This window comes from Accipiter gentilis, chromosome 15 (genome assembly GCF_929443795.1).
Source record: "Accipiter gentilis chromosome 15, bAccGen1.1, whole genome shotgun sequence".
Taxonomy (NCBI): Eukaryota; Metazoa; Chordata; class Aves; order Accipitriformes; family Accipitridae; genus Astur; species Astur gentilis.
In genome coordinates, this window is record NC_064894.1 from 11,520,546 (window position 1) to 11,538,313 (window position 17,768).

Below are 17,768 nucleotides of genomic sequence, written 5' to 3' on the forward strand. Positions count from 1 at the left end.
TTAACTGTAGCACTTTTTACCATTTGAGTTCTACCCAGTGTTAAGTTAATGCTCCATAGAAGCTCCTCTCAAATAACTGTGACATGACTGGCAGGCTATCTTTCATGGAAAAGAAACAATATGGCTCTAATATAAAATGAACACCTGTAAAATACAGTCCTAAAGTCCTCAAACTAGACAGAACATACAATTAATTTGTGTTTTAGTTGTTTGTAAACTTTCATGGTTTTTTAGTAGCATGAAGACAAATTATGCAACTTAAGGAATAGCATCTAAAGACAAACCATTATGTTTCTTAAAGGAAAAAGTATTGTTACAAACTCCAGGTGCATTTTTTTCTGACACTTAAGGTTGAATAGTGATACCTCTTATTTACAAATATAGAAAGGGTTATGATAAGTTGGCTTACTAAAATTAGTCTTGCTTTACAGATCGATGGTGCTGGACTTGCAACCTGCATTGAACTGTGTGTGAAAGCATTGCGCTTGGAATCCAGTGAAAATACAGATGTCAAGATATCTATTTGCAAGACTATCTCCTGCTTGCTTCCAGATGATTTGGAAGTTAAACGTGCTTGTCAGCTGAGTGAATTTCTTCTCGAACCCACTGTGGATGCATATTATGCTGTTGAAATGCTATATAATCAGCCTGACCAGAAGTATGATGAAGAGAATCTTCCAATACCAAATTCTTTGCGCTGTGAGCTCTTACTTGTACTGAAAACTCAGTGGCCTTTTGATCCAGAATTCTGGGACTGGAAAACTCTCAAGCGTCAGTGTCTGGCACTTATGGGAGAGGAGGCATCCATCGTGTCATCAATAGATGAACTAAACGATAGTGAAGTTTATGAAAAGGTTGAGGATTGCCAAGAAGAGACTAAAGAAACTTCTGTGAATGGGCTTGCTGGCACTTTTGATGAGGCTACAAGCCTTCTTAAGGGTATCAGAGATGAAAAGCAGAAAAAGAGAGAAATTAAAAAACTCAGAGAGCGGGGGTTCATATCAGCTAGATTTAGGAACTGGCAAGCTTATATGCAGTATTGCGTGTTATGTGACAAAGAATTCCTAGGTCATAGAATAGTTAGGCATGCACAAAAACATTATAAAGATGGAATTTACAGTTGCCCTATTTGTGCCCAAAATTTTAATTCTAAAGAAAACTTTGTTCCCCATGTAACTTTGCATGTTAAAAAATCCAGCAAAGAGAGATTGGCTGCTATGAAACCACTGAGAAGACTGGGAAGACCTCCTAAAATAGCAACTGCCAACGAGAATCAGAAAACTGATTCTGTATCCAAACAGGAGCAGCGACCCATTAAGAAGAACAGTCTCTATTCAACAGACTTCATTGTGTTTAATGATAATGATGGCTCAGATGATGAGAACGATGACAAAGATAAACCTTACATACCAGAGATAGTGCCAGTTCAAAAGCCACTCCCTGTTAATGAATTCACCTGCCCTGTAACATTTTGTAAAAAAGGCTTTAAATATTTTAAAAATCTAATAGCACATGCGAAGGGGCATAAAGATAATGAAGAAGCTAAGCGTTTTCTTGAAATGCAAAGCAAAAAAGTGATTTGCCAGTACTGTAGACGACATTTCGTAAGTGTTACTCACCTGAATGATCATCTACAAATGCACTGTGGCAGCAAGCCTTATATCTGCATACAGATGAAATGTAAGGCTGGTTTTAACAGTTATGCTGAGCTGCTGACACATAGGAAAGAGCATCAAGTCTTCAGAGCCAAGTGTATGTTTCCTAAATGTGGTAGAGTGTTTTCTGAAGCGTATTTACTCTATGATCACGAAGCACAACACTATAATACCTATACCTGCAAAGTCACAGGCTGCGGAAAGGTATACCGTTCCCAGAACGAACTGGAAAAGCATGTTGAGGATCACAACAAGCAGCCTGAAAAAGCGCAACAGCCTGAAAGCCAGACTAATCAGCCTGATCTTAGTCAACCTTCTAAAGCTAATGAAAATACCGATGGAGTTGCTGTTAAAGAGGAATTGACATCTCCTCTGGCTGACAACCGAAGTAGTTTTACTGAAGGAGAAAATGTTGTCTGGAATCAAATCAAAGCAGAACCAGTAGGGAATGAAAGTGTAAACACATCAGCGAGTATACTGCGGCAAAGCGATTCCTTGCCTAATGCTGGTTCGGAGCAGTCTCCTACAGGTTCAGTGAAGACAGAAGTGGCAATTCCAGCAAGCAGCATTAAGGTGCCCGCTGTTAACCAGAAGATCCGAGATAACTTTGTAAAAAGAGGTAAATTGGCTGCTACTGCCAGTAAAGTAGATACCACTAAACCTGGAGCCCAACAGTTGTGCTCATCGGTTGACTCTTGTCTTCCAGTTTTCCAAGAGAGAAAGGAAGAAGACTCTCTCAGTCAAACTCAGAATGTTCAAAATATTTCTGTGACCTCAGACACACTAAAACCAGAAGCCCTTGAATCAAAAAGCTTAGAAAGACAAGTGAACATTGTTAATCCATTCAGCATGCAGAATCAGGCAGGATATCGAAACAGTGTACCCATTTCGAAACTTGAAATTGAAGACAGTATTAAGGCTGCAGCTAATCTATATAACCTGCCTTTAAAAACTTTAGAAAGTATTACATTTATTCCTTCGCAGCCTAACATAAATAGCTCTTTAGTTCCAGCTGTGTCACCAGCAGCCCCAACTCAGAAATTTAATTGTCAGGTTGAGGGTTGTACTCGAACGTACAACTCATCACAGAGCATTGGCAAACATATGAAGGCAGCACACCCTGATCAATATGCTGCTTTTAAAATGCAGCGTAAAAATAAGAAACCACGAAAATCCAGCAATCTGCAAAATGTGCCGAACGATGGGAAGATTGTATATCTTATGCCGTCGCAAGTGGGCAATCCCAGTGGTGCTGCTTTTACCGCACAGAACAAACCTAATTTGAATCCTACCTGTTCCAGTCAAGTGCAACATGTCCCAAGTACGCTTTTTCCAACCCACCTAGAAAATTTGGCCAGTCCTATGTTGCCTATAGTTGAAAGTGTCATAAATCCAAGTTTGTCTACTCGTATTAAAAGTGAGCCTGAGAGTGTTTTATGTTCACAAATAGAAAATTTGTCTGGTGCAACCTTACCTTCGCAGTTGGATGATCTGGCAAAAACAGTTATGCCTCTGAATATTGATGGTGGTTCAGATCCTTTTCTTCCTTTGCCTGCAGAAAATGGTCCAATGTCTCTCTTTCCTTCATCAGCAGAGAATCCTCCAAATTCAGTCTTCTCACAACTGGAAAATAACACAGATAACTTTTCATCACAACTAGAAGGAAACACTAGTTCTGCTTTCCCAAAAGAGGAGACTGTTGATCAAATATTTCCCTCACGATTGAGTAATGAAAATAACTTCAGTGAAACTAGTTCTCAACATCCAGCTTCAGAAAAGGTGAAAAAAGATCGTGGCCGGGGCCCGAATGGGAAAGAAAGGAAGCCAAAACATAACAAGCGGGCAAAGTGGCCAGCAATAATTAGGGATGGCAAATTTATCTGTAGCAGGTGTTTCAGAGTTTTCACTAATCCTAGATCACTTGGTGGTCACTTGTCTAAGAGGTCTTACTGTAAGCCTCTTGAAGGATCAGAAATTTCTCCAGAAGCTCTGCAGGCTAACGGACAGTCTTTGCTTGCCAGTATGATTCTTTCCTCAAATTCATTAAACTTGCAGCAACCCCAGGAGTCTGCCTTCAGTCCAGAGACATGTTTTAAAGATCCATCATTCCTCCAGTTACTAGCAGCTGAAAATCGTTCCACAGCCTTACTGCAGACTATGTTTCCACGGGCCAATGTGACTAACTTTAATACCGGTGGGAATGAGGAAGGAAATCAAATTATAAAACAAGCCTTGGAAACTGCAGGCATCCCGAGTACCTTTGATAACACAGAAGTACTTCCACACGTAGTTACAACAAGTTGCGTCACTGGTACGACTCAGATAAATGCAGCTGTTCTCCCCAACTCAACCACGTCCCCTCTGCTGCAGACAGTCTGTAACCCCAGTACCCTGCTAACAGACCAAAACAGGACCCTCAATGCCAAAATTCCTCCAATAAACGAATGCAAGAGTTTGCCTGTTTTTGCAACAGAAGACTTAATGCTAAAGACTATTGAAAATGGCTTATGTCCTAGCTCGTTTTCTAATACTGTTGCAGCAACGCAAAACTTTGCAGGGAACAGTTCACGAGTTTCAGTTATAAGTAGTCCCCAGAATTCAGGATCAAGCAACTTGAATAAGAAGGGAACCAGTGCTTCAAAGAGGAAGAGAAAAGCAACTACACCCTTGCTTGTGCCCAATACATCACAGAAAGTAGCAGTAAATAATACAACAACGATGGGACTTCTCACCAAAAGCACCGAAGGAAATGTGCAAATACAGGGAGAAAGGTTTCAGTCCAACTTGCTGGCAAATTGTGGCTCTCAAGCGGTGGTGGAAAATCTCACGCAGAAACTCAATAATGTTGACAATCAGTTATTCATGACCAGTATCAAAGAGAACTTCAAAACAAATCTCGAGGCTCATACAATGCTACCCTCTTTAACAGTAAAAACTGAAAATGGGGATTCCCAAATGATGGCTGTAAATTCCTGTGTGCAAGCAAATTCGGAGGAACAGATTTCAGAAGACAATGTTATGCAGAACTTTGAAAAAACTCTGGAAATAATTAAAACTGCTATGAATTCACAGATACTTGAGGTGAAAACTGAAATTCAGGATACTGTTGCTGCTTCAGGACAGAACTCACAAGTAAATAATGCACAGGCTTCTTCGGGAAATTCTGCACAGAGTGTAAAACTACCCACTCCCGCACAGTTTGCCGTGCACGTGGGGAATGTCACTGCTGCAAAGAGTAGCTCTGCTCCGTCTGAGACGTCTCAAAAGGATGATACTCAAATATTGGAAATTTTGGAGGGGTTGCAAAAACTGAAACTAGAAAATGATTCACCCATTCAGGTGTCTGAGACTGTTTCCCAGTGCCCTCCAGCAGATACGCTAGCACCAGCAGTTCCTGTTGTATCAACTGAAAATAAACCCCTCATCCAGATATCTTCAGAGGCAAGTAACATTCAGTTTAGTGATAAAGTTAATAAGCCTTTTGTATGTCAGGATCCAGGCTGCAATTATAGTGCTATGACAAAGGACGCATTATTTAAACACTATGGCAAGGTTCATCAGTACTCTGCGGAAATGATACTAGAAATTAAGAAACATCAACTGAAGTATGCCCCATTCAAATGTGTTGTAGCTACCTGTCCAAAAACATTCACAAGAAACTCTAATCTCAGAGCACACTGTCAGCTTGTACATCATTTTACAACAGAGGAGATGGTAAAATTAAAAATTAAAAGGCCTTATGGCAGAAGATCTCAAAATGAAACTGTAAACACAGCCCCGCGACCTGTTGAAATAAAAACTTTGCAGACACTAATAGTAGAAAACAAAACTGCAGCTCCATTGGTCAAAGAAGGTCAGATAAAGGAAGTTGTAGAGCCTGTAAAAGTCTTGGAAAAACTTCTGCCAGAAAATAATACTCCCGAAAGACTGGAAAAACCTCCCCAAGTGGTTTCTGTTCCACCGGAGCAGCATACTGCAGCTTCTTTCGGTAGTACACAGGCTCAACCCAAAGTACGCAAGGTTAGGAGGTACAGGAAGGAAAAAGAGGAGAGAAAACGTAGGAAGCCCGTAACGAAATCTCTGGAGTTTCCCACTAGATACAGCCCTTATAGACCATACCGGTGCGTCCATCAGGGTTGCTTCGCAGCTTTTACGATACAACAAAACCTAATCCTTCATTACCAAGCTGTGCACAAATCGGACCTCCCTGCCTTCTCTGCTGAAGTGGAGGAGGAGAACGAGCCTGGCAAAGAGGAACGCGATGAGGTGGAAACCAAACCTGCCGTCAGAGAGTTCAGGTGTGAGGTGAGTGACTGCTCTCGCATTTTCCAGGAAGTTACCAGCTTGATACAACATTATATGAAGCTTCATGACATGACCCCAGAGCAAATTGGAAACATGAAATCAGCTCCAGAGGCAGGAAGGTTTTCTTGCGATCAGTCTCAATGTAAGTCTTCGTTTACGGCATATCTTAACTACATTGTACATCTTGAGGCAGATCACGGTATAAAGATAAGGCCAAACAAAGTAGAAGATGACGGCGTATTCAAGTGTGACTGTGAAGGCTGTGACCGTATTTATGCTACTAGGTCTAACCTGTTGAGGCATATTTTTAACAAACATAATGATAAGCATAAAGATCATCTAATAAGACCCAGGAGATTGACACCAGGTCAGGAAAACATTTCAAGCAAAGCAAATCAGGAGAAACCATTAAAGTCCAAACAGAGAGGACTAAAAAACCGATCGGGAAAAGAAGGTAACAGGCTGTCGGTGAAAACAAAACGAAAGAAAAATGTGAACTTGGAAACCAAAAATTCAAAAGGAATGCAAGTTCAAGAAAATAAAGCTTATTCACTGAAACGCGGCAAGCACGTATTTTCAATAAAGGCTAGAAATGATGCCTTATCAGAATGTACAAGTAGGTTCATAACTCAGTATCCATGTATGATAAAGGGATGTTCTTCCGTAGTTACAAGCGAAAGTAACATAATAAGGCATTACAAATGTCACAAGCTGTCCAAAGCATTTACTTCCCAACACAGAAATCTTCTTATTGTATCTAAAAAGCACTCTGTCTCACAAGTAAAAGAAGCCTCTTCTGAGCAAGAGGAGACTGATAAAAAAAGTGATGTGAAAGAGCCTGAACTGAGTTTGATAGTGAGCAATAATGATTCAAGCACATCTACGTTACCGCAAAAGGAAACTGAAAAAGGTGAGAAGGATGAAGTGGACGAACTGACAGAACTATTCATTACTAAACTGATTAACGAGGATTGTTCAAGTGCTGAAAATCAAGCAAAAATCTCTTCCAGTGTAAATAGTGACTTGCAGGAGACCAGCTCCTGCCCGTCAGAAAAGCAAAAATCAAACAATTTAAAAAGAGCAAACAAAGAAAAAAACGTATCTCAGAATAAGAGGAGGAGAGCCGAAAAAACTGAGGAAGTACTGCCTGCTGACGTGAGTAGCATGCACAGGGAGGAAGAGACTGCCGTTGCCATTCAAACGGCTGAAGAGCAACCTGCAGCTTTCGACTGGAGCTCGTTTAAGCCGATGGGTTTTGAAGTGTCATTCCTCAAGTTCCTTGAAGAGTCTGCTGTGAAGCAAAAGAAAAACACCGAAAGAGACTACCACAGCAGCGGAACCAAAAAAGGATCCCATTCGAACTCAAGAAAATCCAACGAGAAGACCTCTGTAGCAAGTAATAATGTCATTTGGTCATGTTCTGAAACCGAAACCCTTGTACCGTTTGCCAACCCATCACGGCTTCCATGTGGTGATAACGTAAAGATAGTTTTAGACAAGACTTTTAAAGACTGCACTGAGCGTGTGTTGAAGCAACTTCAGGAAATGAAACCTATCGTCAGTTTGAGAAAGCTCAAAGGACGTTGGGAGGATAATCCAGAGGTTACAGCTGCAAAAGTAGTTGTTATGGGTACCGAGGAAGGGGAGTCAAAATACTGAAAACGTAATGTGTTTAACCGTGACCTGTAATAAAATTTATTTTGAATAGGAAGCCATCAAGCATGCTAGTAACTGTGGAGCTCTTTTATTTTGAAGTGATTTAATCTAGCAAAAAACATGACATGAGTCATGTAAATGTCTTATTTGTTTTTATCCCTATGGGACTTGAAGAACAGAGTAATTGCTTCAGTTTTGTAAATACTTGATCAAAACCTCAACTTTCTATCAAGATTGTCCTTTCCATGAACTAAATCTTTGTGAGTTGTCTGTGATTGGTATCTTTCACCAGGTCACTGCTCATGTATAACAGTACTCTTTATTTGTAGATACATTTTTTTTTTGTATATATTTATTATTGTAAATCATTTGCTGCCACCAGCAGTCTGTAAGTCTAAACTATTAAATGACACATTTATATTCGGAATTTTAATTTGTAACTAAGTGAGCAAGTTTTTAAAACTGTCCTTTAATCATTTTAAATTAAGAACTTTTGAACTAAAACTAGTTAAGTCTGCCATATCCAGTTTATTTTGCATAAAGCATTTATTTACAGGAGAGGAGCTGGATAAGATCACATTTCATAGGTTAAACGTACTGACACACTCTCATTTTTGTAGATTTTAACATCCAGTATCTATGGATGATATTCATATGTAGTTAACTCATAAATATAATAGTTTTCTTATAGCTACATTTTTCATTGCTTTTAATTGGATACAAAGCATTTATGATTCCATAATAAAAATGGAAATGTGAATAAAAATAGTTTGCTACATTGGAGATTTAAAACAATATTTGGTATTAAAGAATCCGTTGTGAATGTGATAGAAAATTAGTAGTGTGGAGCAGTGTATATATTTGAGGTGGTGATTTGTGAAGTAGCCCAGTATTGCCTTAAATAAAATCACATTTCATTTCTTGTTTTATACATGTGATCTTATAAAGGTTATTTTTGTTTCTGTAACTTAGATTGGTGTATAGTTTAATTTTTGTTAAAAAAAACAAAACAAAAAAACTTCAGAAACCGTTTTTGTAAATAGTGGGTTTATAAAACAGATGGTTTATTTTGATAATACCAATTTGGTATCTATCTATAAAATACATGAGTCCTTATGCCATACCATTAAAAACTGAATAAACAAGGCACTTTCTGAAAGGGAAGTGAGATTGTGATCTTGCAGATAAACTCGGTGGTTGTGCTCTGTTGATGGCACAGGCTCCATCCGCGCTCTTCTGCCTCTCGCTGACTGTACCTGGCAGCACTCTCACCACCTCTCTCTTTTCCACACTGGAACGAGCCTCAGAAGCGGTGCCGCTTGTAGTGTCCGGGATTGGAGCAATTCCTCTGTATGCTGCTAACCAAAACGACAGGTATCCAGTTTGTTGAGTAACCAAAAGCGTGAATGCGTTGGTGGGAGCTGTCAGTACCCAGGAATCTTCAGTGTTGGTTTTCATGCGTGATTATGCTTAACTCGGATGGGACAAGCCAGCTGGATTGTGTGGTACCAAAAATTTTTCTTGGATTATTCTCATTACTGGATGTGACCTACCTTCAGTAATATAAAATAGTCTTTATCTTGGGAGAGATTGGCTTGATTTTTTTTTTTTTTTTTCCCTATAAACTTGTCTTGCCATGTAAAGCTTTGCATTAAATGCTACACTTGATTGCTCTTAAGCTATTCACCTGGAATCTTTGACAGTTTACTTGAATATCAATGCAGAGGGCACGTTCCTACAACCAAATGAAGTGACTTGTGCGAGTGAGGATTATGTATGAAAAAGCGGAAAGGCAACAGCATTTCAACTTGGGCATAGCCCTTGGTTTGCTATCTGGTGCTAAATTGCATACCTTCTCAGAAAGCCCATGCTTCCATTTGAACAGAGCCCGTTCACTCCTCTTGCTTTCGATCCCTCCCGAGTGACTGAACTGATAATTCTGCCAAGTTAGTAAATCAAAGTTGTGGTCTGAGAATGATAAAACCAAAACAAATCCTTGCGTTTTAAGTCTAGGAGAAATCATTACAATCGTTGCATTGATTATGCATGACGCCACGTTCTACCTACCAGAGGCCGTGTGGCCTCCCTGGATGGAGTTGCTGTTGGATGCCAGCCGCAGTGATCGTAGAGATCTCCTGCAGGGGAGAAGAGGGCAGAGAACCTCCTCTGGAGAGGATCCACAAAGCTTGCCTGAAGTCTCTTGTTTTCAGATGTACCTAACCACTGCAGTCACTGTTGACAGACCTCACAACTGTTAATTTTTAGAAGAATTTTGTGTTGTGCAAGTTAAATAGTTTCAACATTGACATTCCTGATTATAGATACTGTTATCATTTGCAGTTTTTAGACTGAGAATAGCATACAACTATTTAGCTACACAGTGCTATACTAGAATGCTAATTAAAAGAGGAAAAAAAAAAAAAGGAAAAAAAATTCCAATGTCATAAATATCTAGGAAGTAATTTCTGGTTTGGATCTGAATGTAGGGTCCGAATTTCTGAGAATGAAATTTTTAATATTGTCTCATTCTTACCTCAATTAATCCAATTAGAGTGAGTGCTGTACCAATATAGTCAGTGCCCTCCTGGGCACACTCTCTTCTAGGTGGGTACTGACAGCCTGTCCAACAGGTAAGCTAGTATGGTATTTTTTTTCCTTTTCAAAAAAAAGTATTTTAAACTTAAAGCAGGGGACTGAAAGCAGGGTCTGATTTAAGATGTCATGGACTGCAGGGGGCACTGTGGTTTGGTAAAGCCACCTACAAAAGTTCCTGAGGAAATAAATCTGGTATTTGCGATTAGATGTTTTACCTTAAGCGATGTATAAAGCCTCCTGCTATAGCTGAACTGACAGCTCCTCCGGAGCCCGGAGCTGTATCCCTGCCCTTGGGGCTGCCGGGCAGGATGGGGCTCCAGGGTGGCTAAGCCCAGCTCTACCAGCACCACCTCTGCCCACGGGGTGCCCCAGCACCCATGGGTGCTGCTGGGCCCTGCCCCGCCGCCCGGTCCTGCTCCGTCTTCTCCCCTCTCTCTTTGTTCTTCCTCCTCCTCTGTGTCTCCTGTCTTCCAGACACGTCCCCCGTCAAGCGTGGTGCATTTGAGCAAGGATGCTTTCTTTTAGTCGCCATCAGGAACGCGCTGACTAAAACGGCAGTTGTTGCTGATGGGGAAGCAACCAAATCGAGGAGTCTGGACGCAGAGTACGGACTGTTTTGTGATTGAAAGACACCTTTAAACTGGCAGTCAGCCTCTCTTGTAGTTAACTGTTTATAAAGAAATCTTACATTGTCTGAGCCCTAATTCAGTGTAAATAAGAGCAGTGGGTTTGTCCTCACGTGTTTTGGGGTGGCAGTTCTCAGCAGGATGGAGGGCACTGTTGGTCCTAGAGCGTTCTGCTGGGATGTCCTGCCTGTGGCTGTTGGATGGTGAGGGAGCGATGCTTGTGAAAGTAATGCTGAAAACAGTCCGTGGTCCGGGCGAGGAAAAGTAGTTGGCTGTATTCTTGCAATTAGTTTCTGTGCCAAAGAATTAGTCGGCTGGGGCTCCCACCTGCACAGGCGGGGACACCCTGCCCTGAGGTTTAGGCGCCCTGGGCTAGAGGAGCTCCTGCTCGTGCTCTGCTCACCCCTGGCTGGAGCCTTGGTGTGGAGAAGATGAGCCTATTGAAGGGGTGGGAAAGAGGGCCAGGGGACTGGAGATGGGAGTAGAGGGAAGAAACTATCAGCAGAGAGGGAGATGTTTTTTCCTGTGACTTTTTTCGATCCTCATCTGTCACAAGGCAAGGAGGTTACTTGGGTTTTAAAGAAAATGAGGATCTGTGTAAGACTTGGATCTTTTAATGTTTGCAGAGATGTTCTGAAATGTGAATGAGGTACCAATTGCTGTGTGCTTGAGGAGACTGTACTTTTACACTTTTAAAAGAAAAAACGTAGCACTTGAAATTCTTTCAATTCTGCCGGTTTGAGTGACTTGGAAGTTGAATACACAAAAAAGCCCTTAAACCTTTAGTTTAGGGACCAAGCCTACGAACTCATTTGAAGCAAAAATGTAAGAGCAAATTACTTCAGGGATGGGTGGATGTGTGAAACAAACTGGAGGACAAAGGAGTATAAAGGCAGGGAAGGGGCTGTGGAAGGAAAGGAGCCGGTAAAAGACCAAATGCTGGCCAAGAGCAAGGGTTCAGAAAGGAGGTGACTTTGTTTCTGTTCTCTCAGGTTAAGTAAAATCTGATGGAGCTGCCTCGTGTGATGCTCATTTCCTTTTCATTAGTGGTTCTGTCAAACACTAATTTTGCAGCATGTGATGTAAAAGCCACTTGGCGGTTTGCTACGAGTGAGTTGGGGTTACACAGAGTTGGTCCATAATAATTTTTCAGAATATTTCTCATGTAAGGTACTGGCTTTGTCAAAACTGAAGTATTCTTTGAGACTTGAAACCTGTTGATTTTAGAATTTATTTATCATTTTGTGGCTGTTGAAGATAGAAATAAAACCTTGAATATACATTCCAAAGAATTAAAGTTCTTATTTCACAGGCAAATTTTTGGTCTGAGCGAGAAGCTCTGACCAGCCATAGAGCTTTAGGGGGTGCTCTAAAACCCGTCAAGCCCTGACTTAGTATACTTTTTTATTAGAGAGCAGCTAATGCACAAATCTAATCAGAAATCTGTGTTGGCTAAACTGTGTTTGCTTCTCTTCATTTTCTCACAAATAAACCTTGCTTTTAAAAAAACCCAACTTTTTCATTAATGTGCTGTCTTAAAATCTGTCCTCAGTAATTAAAAAACAGTCATTTTGAAAGCATTTTTTTATTTTGATAGTGTTGCCCTTTGTGGCCGTGTGCTCCCTGCCCCCCCCACCTCCCCCCCCCCCACCCCCAACCGGACCTGTATTTCCCATAACCCTGCTCAAGCAATAACCACCAGTGGCGATCGGAGTGGATGTGTCTGGTCGCGACGGCTGCGTCTGGCTCGGAGTGAGTTCGGGGAAGACAAGACAACAACACAACAGCCAAGGGCTAATTTGAACAATGTGCCCACCTAACCACAGTGCTGGTCGATGTCCGACTCAAGCCAAATTTGGAAGAAACTAATACCCGTAGTCGGTATGTAAATACGAGTCAATTATCTTACTCCATAAATAGTGGACAGCCCGGGGCCTGTTGAGCTCTCCTGCATGGCAGGATCTCCCCTTGAGCAGGGATGCCTCCCAAGGTTACTCCTCGAGGCTGAGAGATTCCTTGCCGTAACAGATTCTCAGTAAGTGATTAATGGCATGCTAAACTTTGAAATCTTAGCTAGGTGAGGTAAAGGATTGATTGCATATACATAATCCTTTAGACATAAACCATTGACCAAGTCTGGGACTAGGAGTGGATCCAGCTGCACCTAGACTCCCCTCTGAGAAGGAGTTTAGAACGCAAGGGGCTCCTTTCTGAACCCCCTGACTCAACGGGAGGGTCTCCCTGACATGTCCTCTATGCAGTAAATACTCAAGTGAACCCTGCCATTGAATCTTGTTAAACCACTGTCGCATTTACTATCAAACTGGGTTAAAAGGCTGTTCTATATCAATAAACATATTGCTACTTCTTTGTTACAAGTGAAGTGCATCACTCCATCCACGACAGCCTTGTCTTAAAAAATGATGCATTAAGGTACGAAAGGGCCAAGATAACTCGGGGGTTTGTTCTCATTTACTGAGACTGTGGCAGACACGGTTACACGGGGCTGATGGGCAATGGTTTTGCTTCATGCGTTCCTTGGTGGGTTTCGTTCAGTAGCTGCAAAAGAGTTTCTAACTGCATTCCTGTCATGAGCCGCATTCTGCGTTTGTAGAGATTTACTAGAAAATGTTCTGAATTGTGTAAAGCATGTTGTCTCGATACACACACAGATTCAGCATCAATCCAGATGTAAAACTTTAACCGGCCACAAGCTGGCAAGCTAGTATCTGAGGGACTGCTGTGCTGCGAAGTTCAGCAGCAGCAAGTGTATTTTCACCTTTTATCAAGGCAAGCTTATTTTGGCGAAGAAGCTTGAAAATCATGGCCAGAGGCACGTAGTTTATTCATTAGTTCTTAAAAGTTAATTCTGTAACTGCTACCCCAGTATTTCTAAAGTAATGCTTTGTAACCAAAGCTGGGGGGGTTTGGAGTGAAAAAATACTTGACGTGCTTTTGCTACTGTTTCCTCTTCTTTATCCTAGCACAAGCAATAACATTGGTTGAACATTCAGGCAGCAGTAATAGTTTATGTGCTTTTGCTACTGTTTTCTCTTTATCCTGGCATGAACAAAAAAATTGGTTCAGCATTCAGGCAGCTCCACTTATTGCAGGTCGTGTTTTTCCTTAAAGGGTGTATTTTGATCAGGCTCAGTACTGATACATGTCCCAAGTTCCTTCATCCCAGCAATGGAAAGAGAACACTACCCTGAAGTAAGTCTTTTCAGGCTCTAATTTCTGTTGTCTCAGAAGGCTAGGTTCAACAGAAGACATGTCTTGACTAATTTCTGTCCCTTTCCTGTTAGCCCAAGCAACACACATAACGAAGAGCAGAGGTGTGTGGTGTTTAAGTAATACTTCTGAAATTTGGGGGAAGGGAATAGGTGATCTTTGTTTCTGTGAGAGGCTTTTTGTATTTCTAGATTTTACATGTTCTTCTATGGCAGAGAAACCTACTGAAGGAGCAGCAGTATTCTCAGCCTTACTAAAGGGACCGGATTCCAGGCTACTGAATACTAGGACTACAATTGCCATATTGTGCGGTCTATGTTTCTCTCAGATCCTAGGGAACTGGGAATGATCTTTTCCCTTAAATGCCACAGCCACAGAGCAGAAGAAAAGTCTAATGACTCAGGACCTGCTTGGTGCCGACCAGGAGTTAACTCTGTGCTCTGGTACGTGCTGCCTGCACAAGTCTGAGCCAAGTACCTTTTCTTACAGGATGTCTTCTGATGATAAATACCCTAAAAACTGTAAAGGGCTCAGATACCTCCAGAAGGAGGTGCTCCACAAATAGCTAAATAACCAGGTCTGTCTTTACCACCATGGGCCAAACTAGGTATGTCTACCTCTTTTTTTCTTTTTCTTTTTTTGAGATGTTTTACAGTAGGCCAGTGGAATGGGCTTGTGACCGTCCAGCTCACTTCAAGACGCCAGCAGCCACTGTATGCCAGCGCTTCCCAATCGCTATTTCAACAGTTACCAGATCCACCCACCTGACAGATGCTGTACATCCCCTTACCACTCTGTGTCTTAATCAATCCCAGGTTCTTCCAACTCTGCATATAAAAAGCCTCTTTTTTTGCTTGTACCAAAGCAACTCTGTGTAATATTCAAAACACAACTGTTTGAGCAATTGTTTCAGCATGATTTATCGTGTCTGTGTTTATATTAAAACTTCATGGAATTTTCAGACTTCTACACCTCGTTGCAACCTGAAAAGATCTAGATGATTCTACGTATGACATACATAATGCAACTGAATTTATCCACTCAAGTAAGGGGGAAACTAATAGAGAAAAAGTATTTCCTACATAACTATCCTTTCAGTTCTGTAAAGCACTGATTGGAAAAGCAATTCATCAAATACAGCTTGTGTAACGGGACGGTGGTCTGTAGCCTTCTTTTAAGTCAACAGGGAACTTTTTTCACGTTTGTCTTGTATACGCAGAGGCAAGGATGGACAGCTGTTGTGGAACTGTCGTGCAGCTGCTGGTTGTTGTGACCGATGATTCCTGATTTGTGGCAATCACTTTTTGAGCCTTGACATTTCTTGATGTACCTCTTTAGATAACATTTCATGGAGTATTTGAAAATGAGATAACTCAATTCACTTAGATTTAATACAATGCATAGGCATGAAGTTGCCACCAGAAAATAGAGGAAAATCATCTTCTCTGTGGGTTTGGAAATAAAGCAGTCTACGGTATTGGGACATGGTCTTATGTCACATTTCACGAGACGTGGTACTTTGAATCCATTGTACAATTTATAAAACAGAACAAGAAAAACTATTTCTAATCCCATTTTTAAAATAAGGCTGATAAGGTAAGTGCATAGCAATCCACCGTCTATCTCTCCTGGACTTTTATAAAGTTTCTGGTTGTGGTGTTTCTCTCTCTTCTCTCGGTAAGCAACATGAAAAACAACCAAGAGTGAAGGGGTGGAGACCACGATTAATTGCAAAGCCCAAAGACTGGTGTGGGAGACAGGGAAAAAATGGTCGAAGCAGACATTTTCACAACCAGGCTGCTTGATATTGCATTCAAATTCATCATGTTCATATTTCCAGATGTTTTCTGCGGCCACAATATAAACCAGTAAGCGGAATATGAACACAACTGCTACCCAAATTCTTCCAATTCCTATTGAATATTTATTCACTCCACTCAGCAGATCACGTAGGAATCCCCAGCTCATTTTTCTCCTGAAGGAAAGAAGGAAATACTGTATCAAAGAAACACAAGATCAGAGAGAATCTTCCTCTTGGGTGAAAAAAATGAGACATTCATTCAAGGTGAAATATAATTTTAAATTGCTTCAGCTACTGGTTATTAAGCATTTAAAAAGGAAAACAACAACAACAAACTTGGTTCTGGTAATTTGTACCTTCTGAAGCTATTACACAAAATTTATTTGCTGTTAAAATAGATTTTGTCAGTTAGGCTGAAGCCTAATCATTCTGTTAAGCTGTCCTCTGCAAGTAAATGTGGCTGTTCTTCCTGAGGGTCTGCTGAGCGTCGGGTAGATCTTTCTCTGGCAAGTTCGGGCTAGCACTCTGCCACTGAGGTACACTCAACTTAGCCCTGTCAGTTATGCAAATACTAAGCACAGTCAAATCAGATTTCACTTTCAAATTTATGTATAGGAGCCATGTGTCCCATACATAATAAGTTGACTACCAAAATGCAAATTGTTTTCTTTTTGTCTGTGGTCTAACTTCTCAGTAAACTTGTGCAATAGTTTAAATTCTGTCCTGTTTAATTGGATTTTGTTTGTTGTGTAAGAAATGCACTAAACTTTACTCCAAAAATGTTTTTATTTTATAATTTATTTTCTGCACAAGTCTTCCCCTGTCCTAACCCTGGAACACTTCTTTTGGAGGAGCTGCCTAAGAAGCCATGGGCGGCCAGACTCTCCTCAGTGTCAAAAGAAGACCTGAGATAACCACCAAGAGCACACAGTCACCTTCCCATCTGGCCCCACCTCTGAGGTTTGCACGGATCTTGGAGGATACCAAGCTGCTTTGTTTTGTAAGACCAAAAAGCAGATATATTCCCAGGACATGGAATGGCTGGGAGACATGAGGTGGGAAATCTGAGAAGTTTACAGATCTGTGTGTTCTATCTTCTAATGTCCTCATCCCATCTACTGCTCCTGCAAGCTCTGCCTAGCAGGAGAAAAAATGTACCCCTTTGTGGCAGCAGTGGCACATGCAAGCGTGCAAACCAACCCTGCTGCCGCAGCTGCAGTTAGTGGTGATGTATGAGCAAGTTCATCAACTGGCAAGTCTGAGTACGAGTAGTAACCAGGCCACAGCATCACAAAGCTCAACACTGATGGAAAGCTCAGCACTTCTTTTGCTGTCCCTTGATTCTGCAGCCCATCATGACCTCTGCCTATGGCCAGACCTCTGCTGGAAAACAAGGTTATTTGCCTATTTGGGTATTCCTACATTGCTACCATTAGAGCTGGTGACTTACCTGAGGAGCTGAGGGACAGCTGCAGAAATTAATAAATTGCTGATTTATACCGGGAAGGATGTTGAAAAAAAGATGTTCTCACGAAGAATGTTTACCAAGCTACTCCTTTATGCTGCAGGTAAAAAAGAGTAACAGGAATCTCAGTTGGCTTATATCCTACCAGACATGCTTATATGCTTTTAAATATGTTTGGCAGGGTGGTAACTTTGTCATTAAAGAGCTATTTCTGTCCTCCATGTCTGCAATTAGAGCTCAAGCAGAAGTTTAAATCAAGCTCTTCAACGCATCAGCACTAGGGCTTTAATCCTTTCTAGATAAGTAAGACACAGTCAATACATTAGTCTCAAAGGAACTGAATAGCAAAGCATGAAGACACTACTGTGTAATAAAGCACGGGCAAGGAAACAAAACATTCACATGAGCGAGCGTGAATATTAACATGTATGAAC

At 41.2% G+C, this 17,768-nt stretch overlaps 2 protein-coding genes across 4 annotated transcripts in view; one reads left to right on the top strand and one right to left on the bottom strand.

The window, feature by feature from the left end:
- The window catches only part of ZNF292 (zinc finger protein 292), a 55,113-nt gene extending 45,911 nt beyond the window's left edge, over window positions 1-9,202 (top strand). For both annotated transcript variants that reach the window (XM_049817789.1, XM_049817790.1), the window contains one exon: window positions 432-9,202. In XM_049817789.1, the coding sequence (XP_049673746.1) occupies window positions 432-7,619 (7,188 nt within the window). In that variant the 3' untranslated portion in view covers window positions 7,620-9,202. The remainder of the gene's footprint in view (window positions 1-431) is intronic.
- On the bottom strand, window positions 8,730-16,036 carry GJB7 (gap junction protein beta 7). Of its 2 annotated transcripts, XM_049817791.1 has the most exons (2): window positions 15,343-16,036; window positions 8,730-8,866 (listed from the first exon to the last, which is right to left on the bottom strand). In XM_049817791.1, the coding sequence occupies exons 1-2, from the start codon at window positions 16,034-16,036 to the stop codon at window positions 8,730-8,732; spliced, it is 831 nt and encodes a 276-aa protein (XP_049673748.1). The 2 variants fall into 2 exon arrangements, with proteins under 2 accessions (XP_049673748.1, XP_049673749.1); XM_049817792.1 differs by lacking the exon at window positions 8,730-8,866 and having other exon boundaries at window positions 15,248-16,036.
- Between the last annotated feature and the right edge of the window lie 1,732 nt (window positions 16,037-17,768).

Bases quoted from the DNA above. Each gene is read 5' to 3' on its own strand.
- GJB7 (XM_049817791.1), bottom strand. From the start codon at position 16,036: ATGAGCTGGGGATTCCTACGTGATCTGCTGAGTGGAGTGAATAAATAT. The intron at 8,867-15,342 runs GTCACAACAACC...TGCCAGGTACAG, and splicing joins CCACAAATCAGGAATCATCG to TCAGCGAGAGGCAGAAGAGC.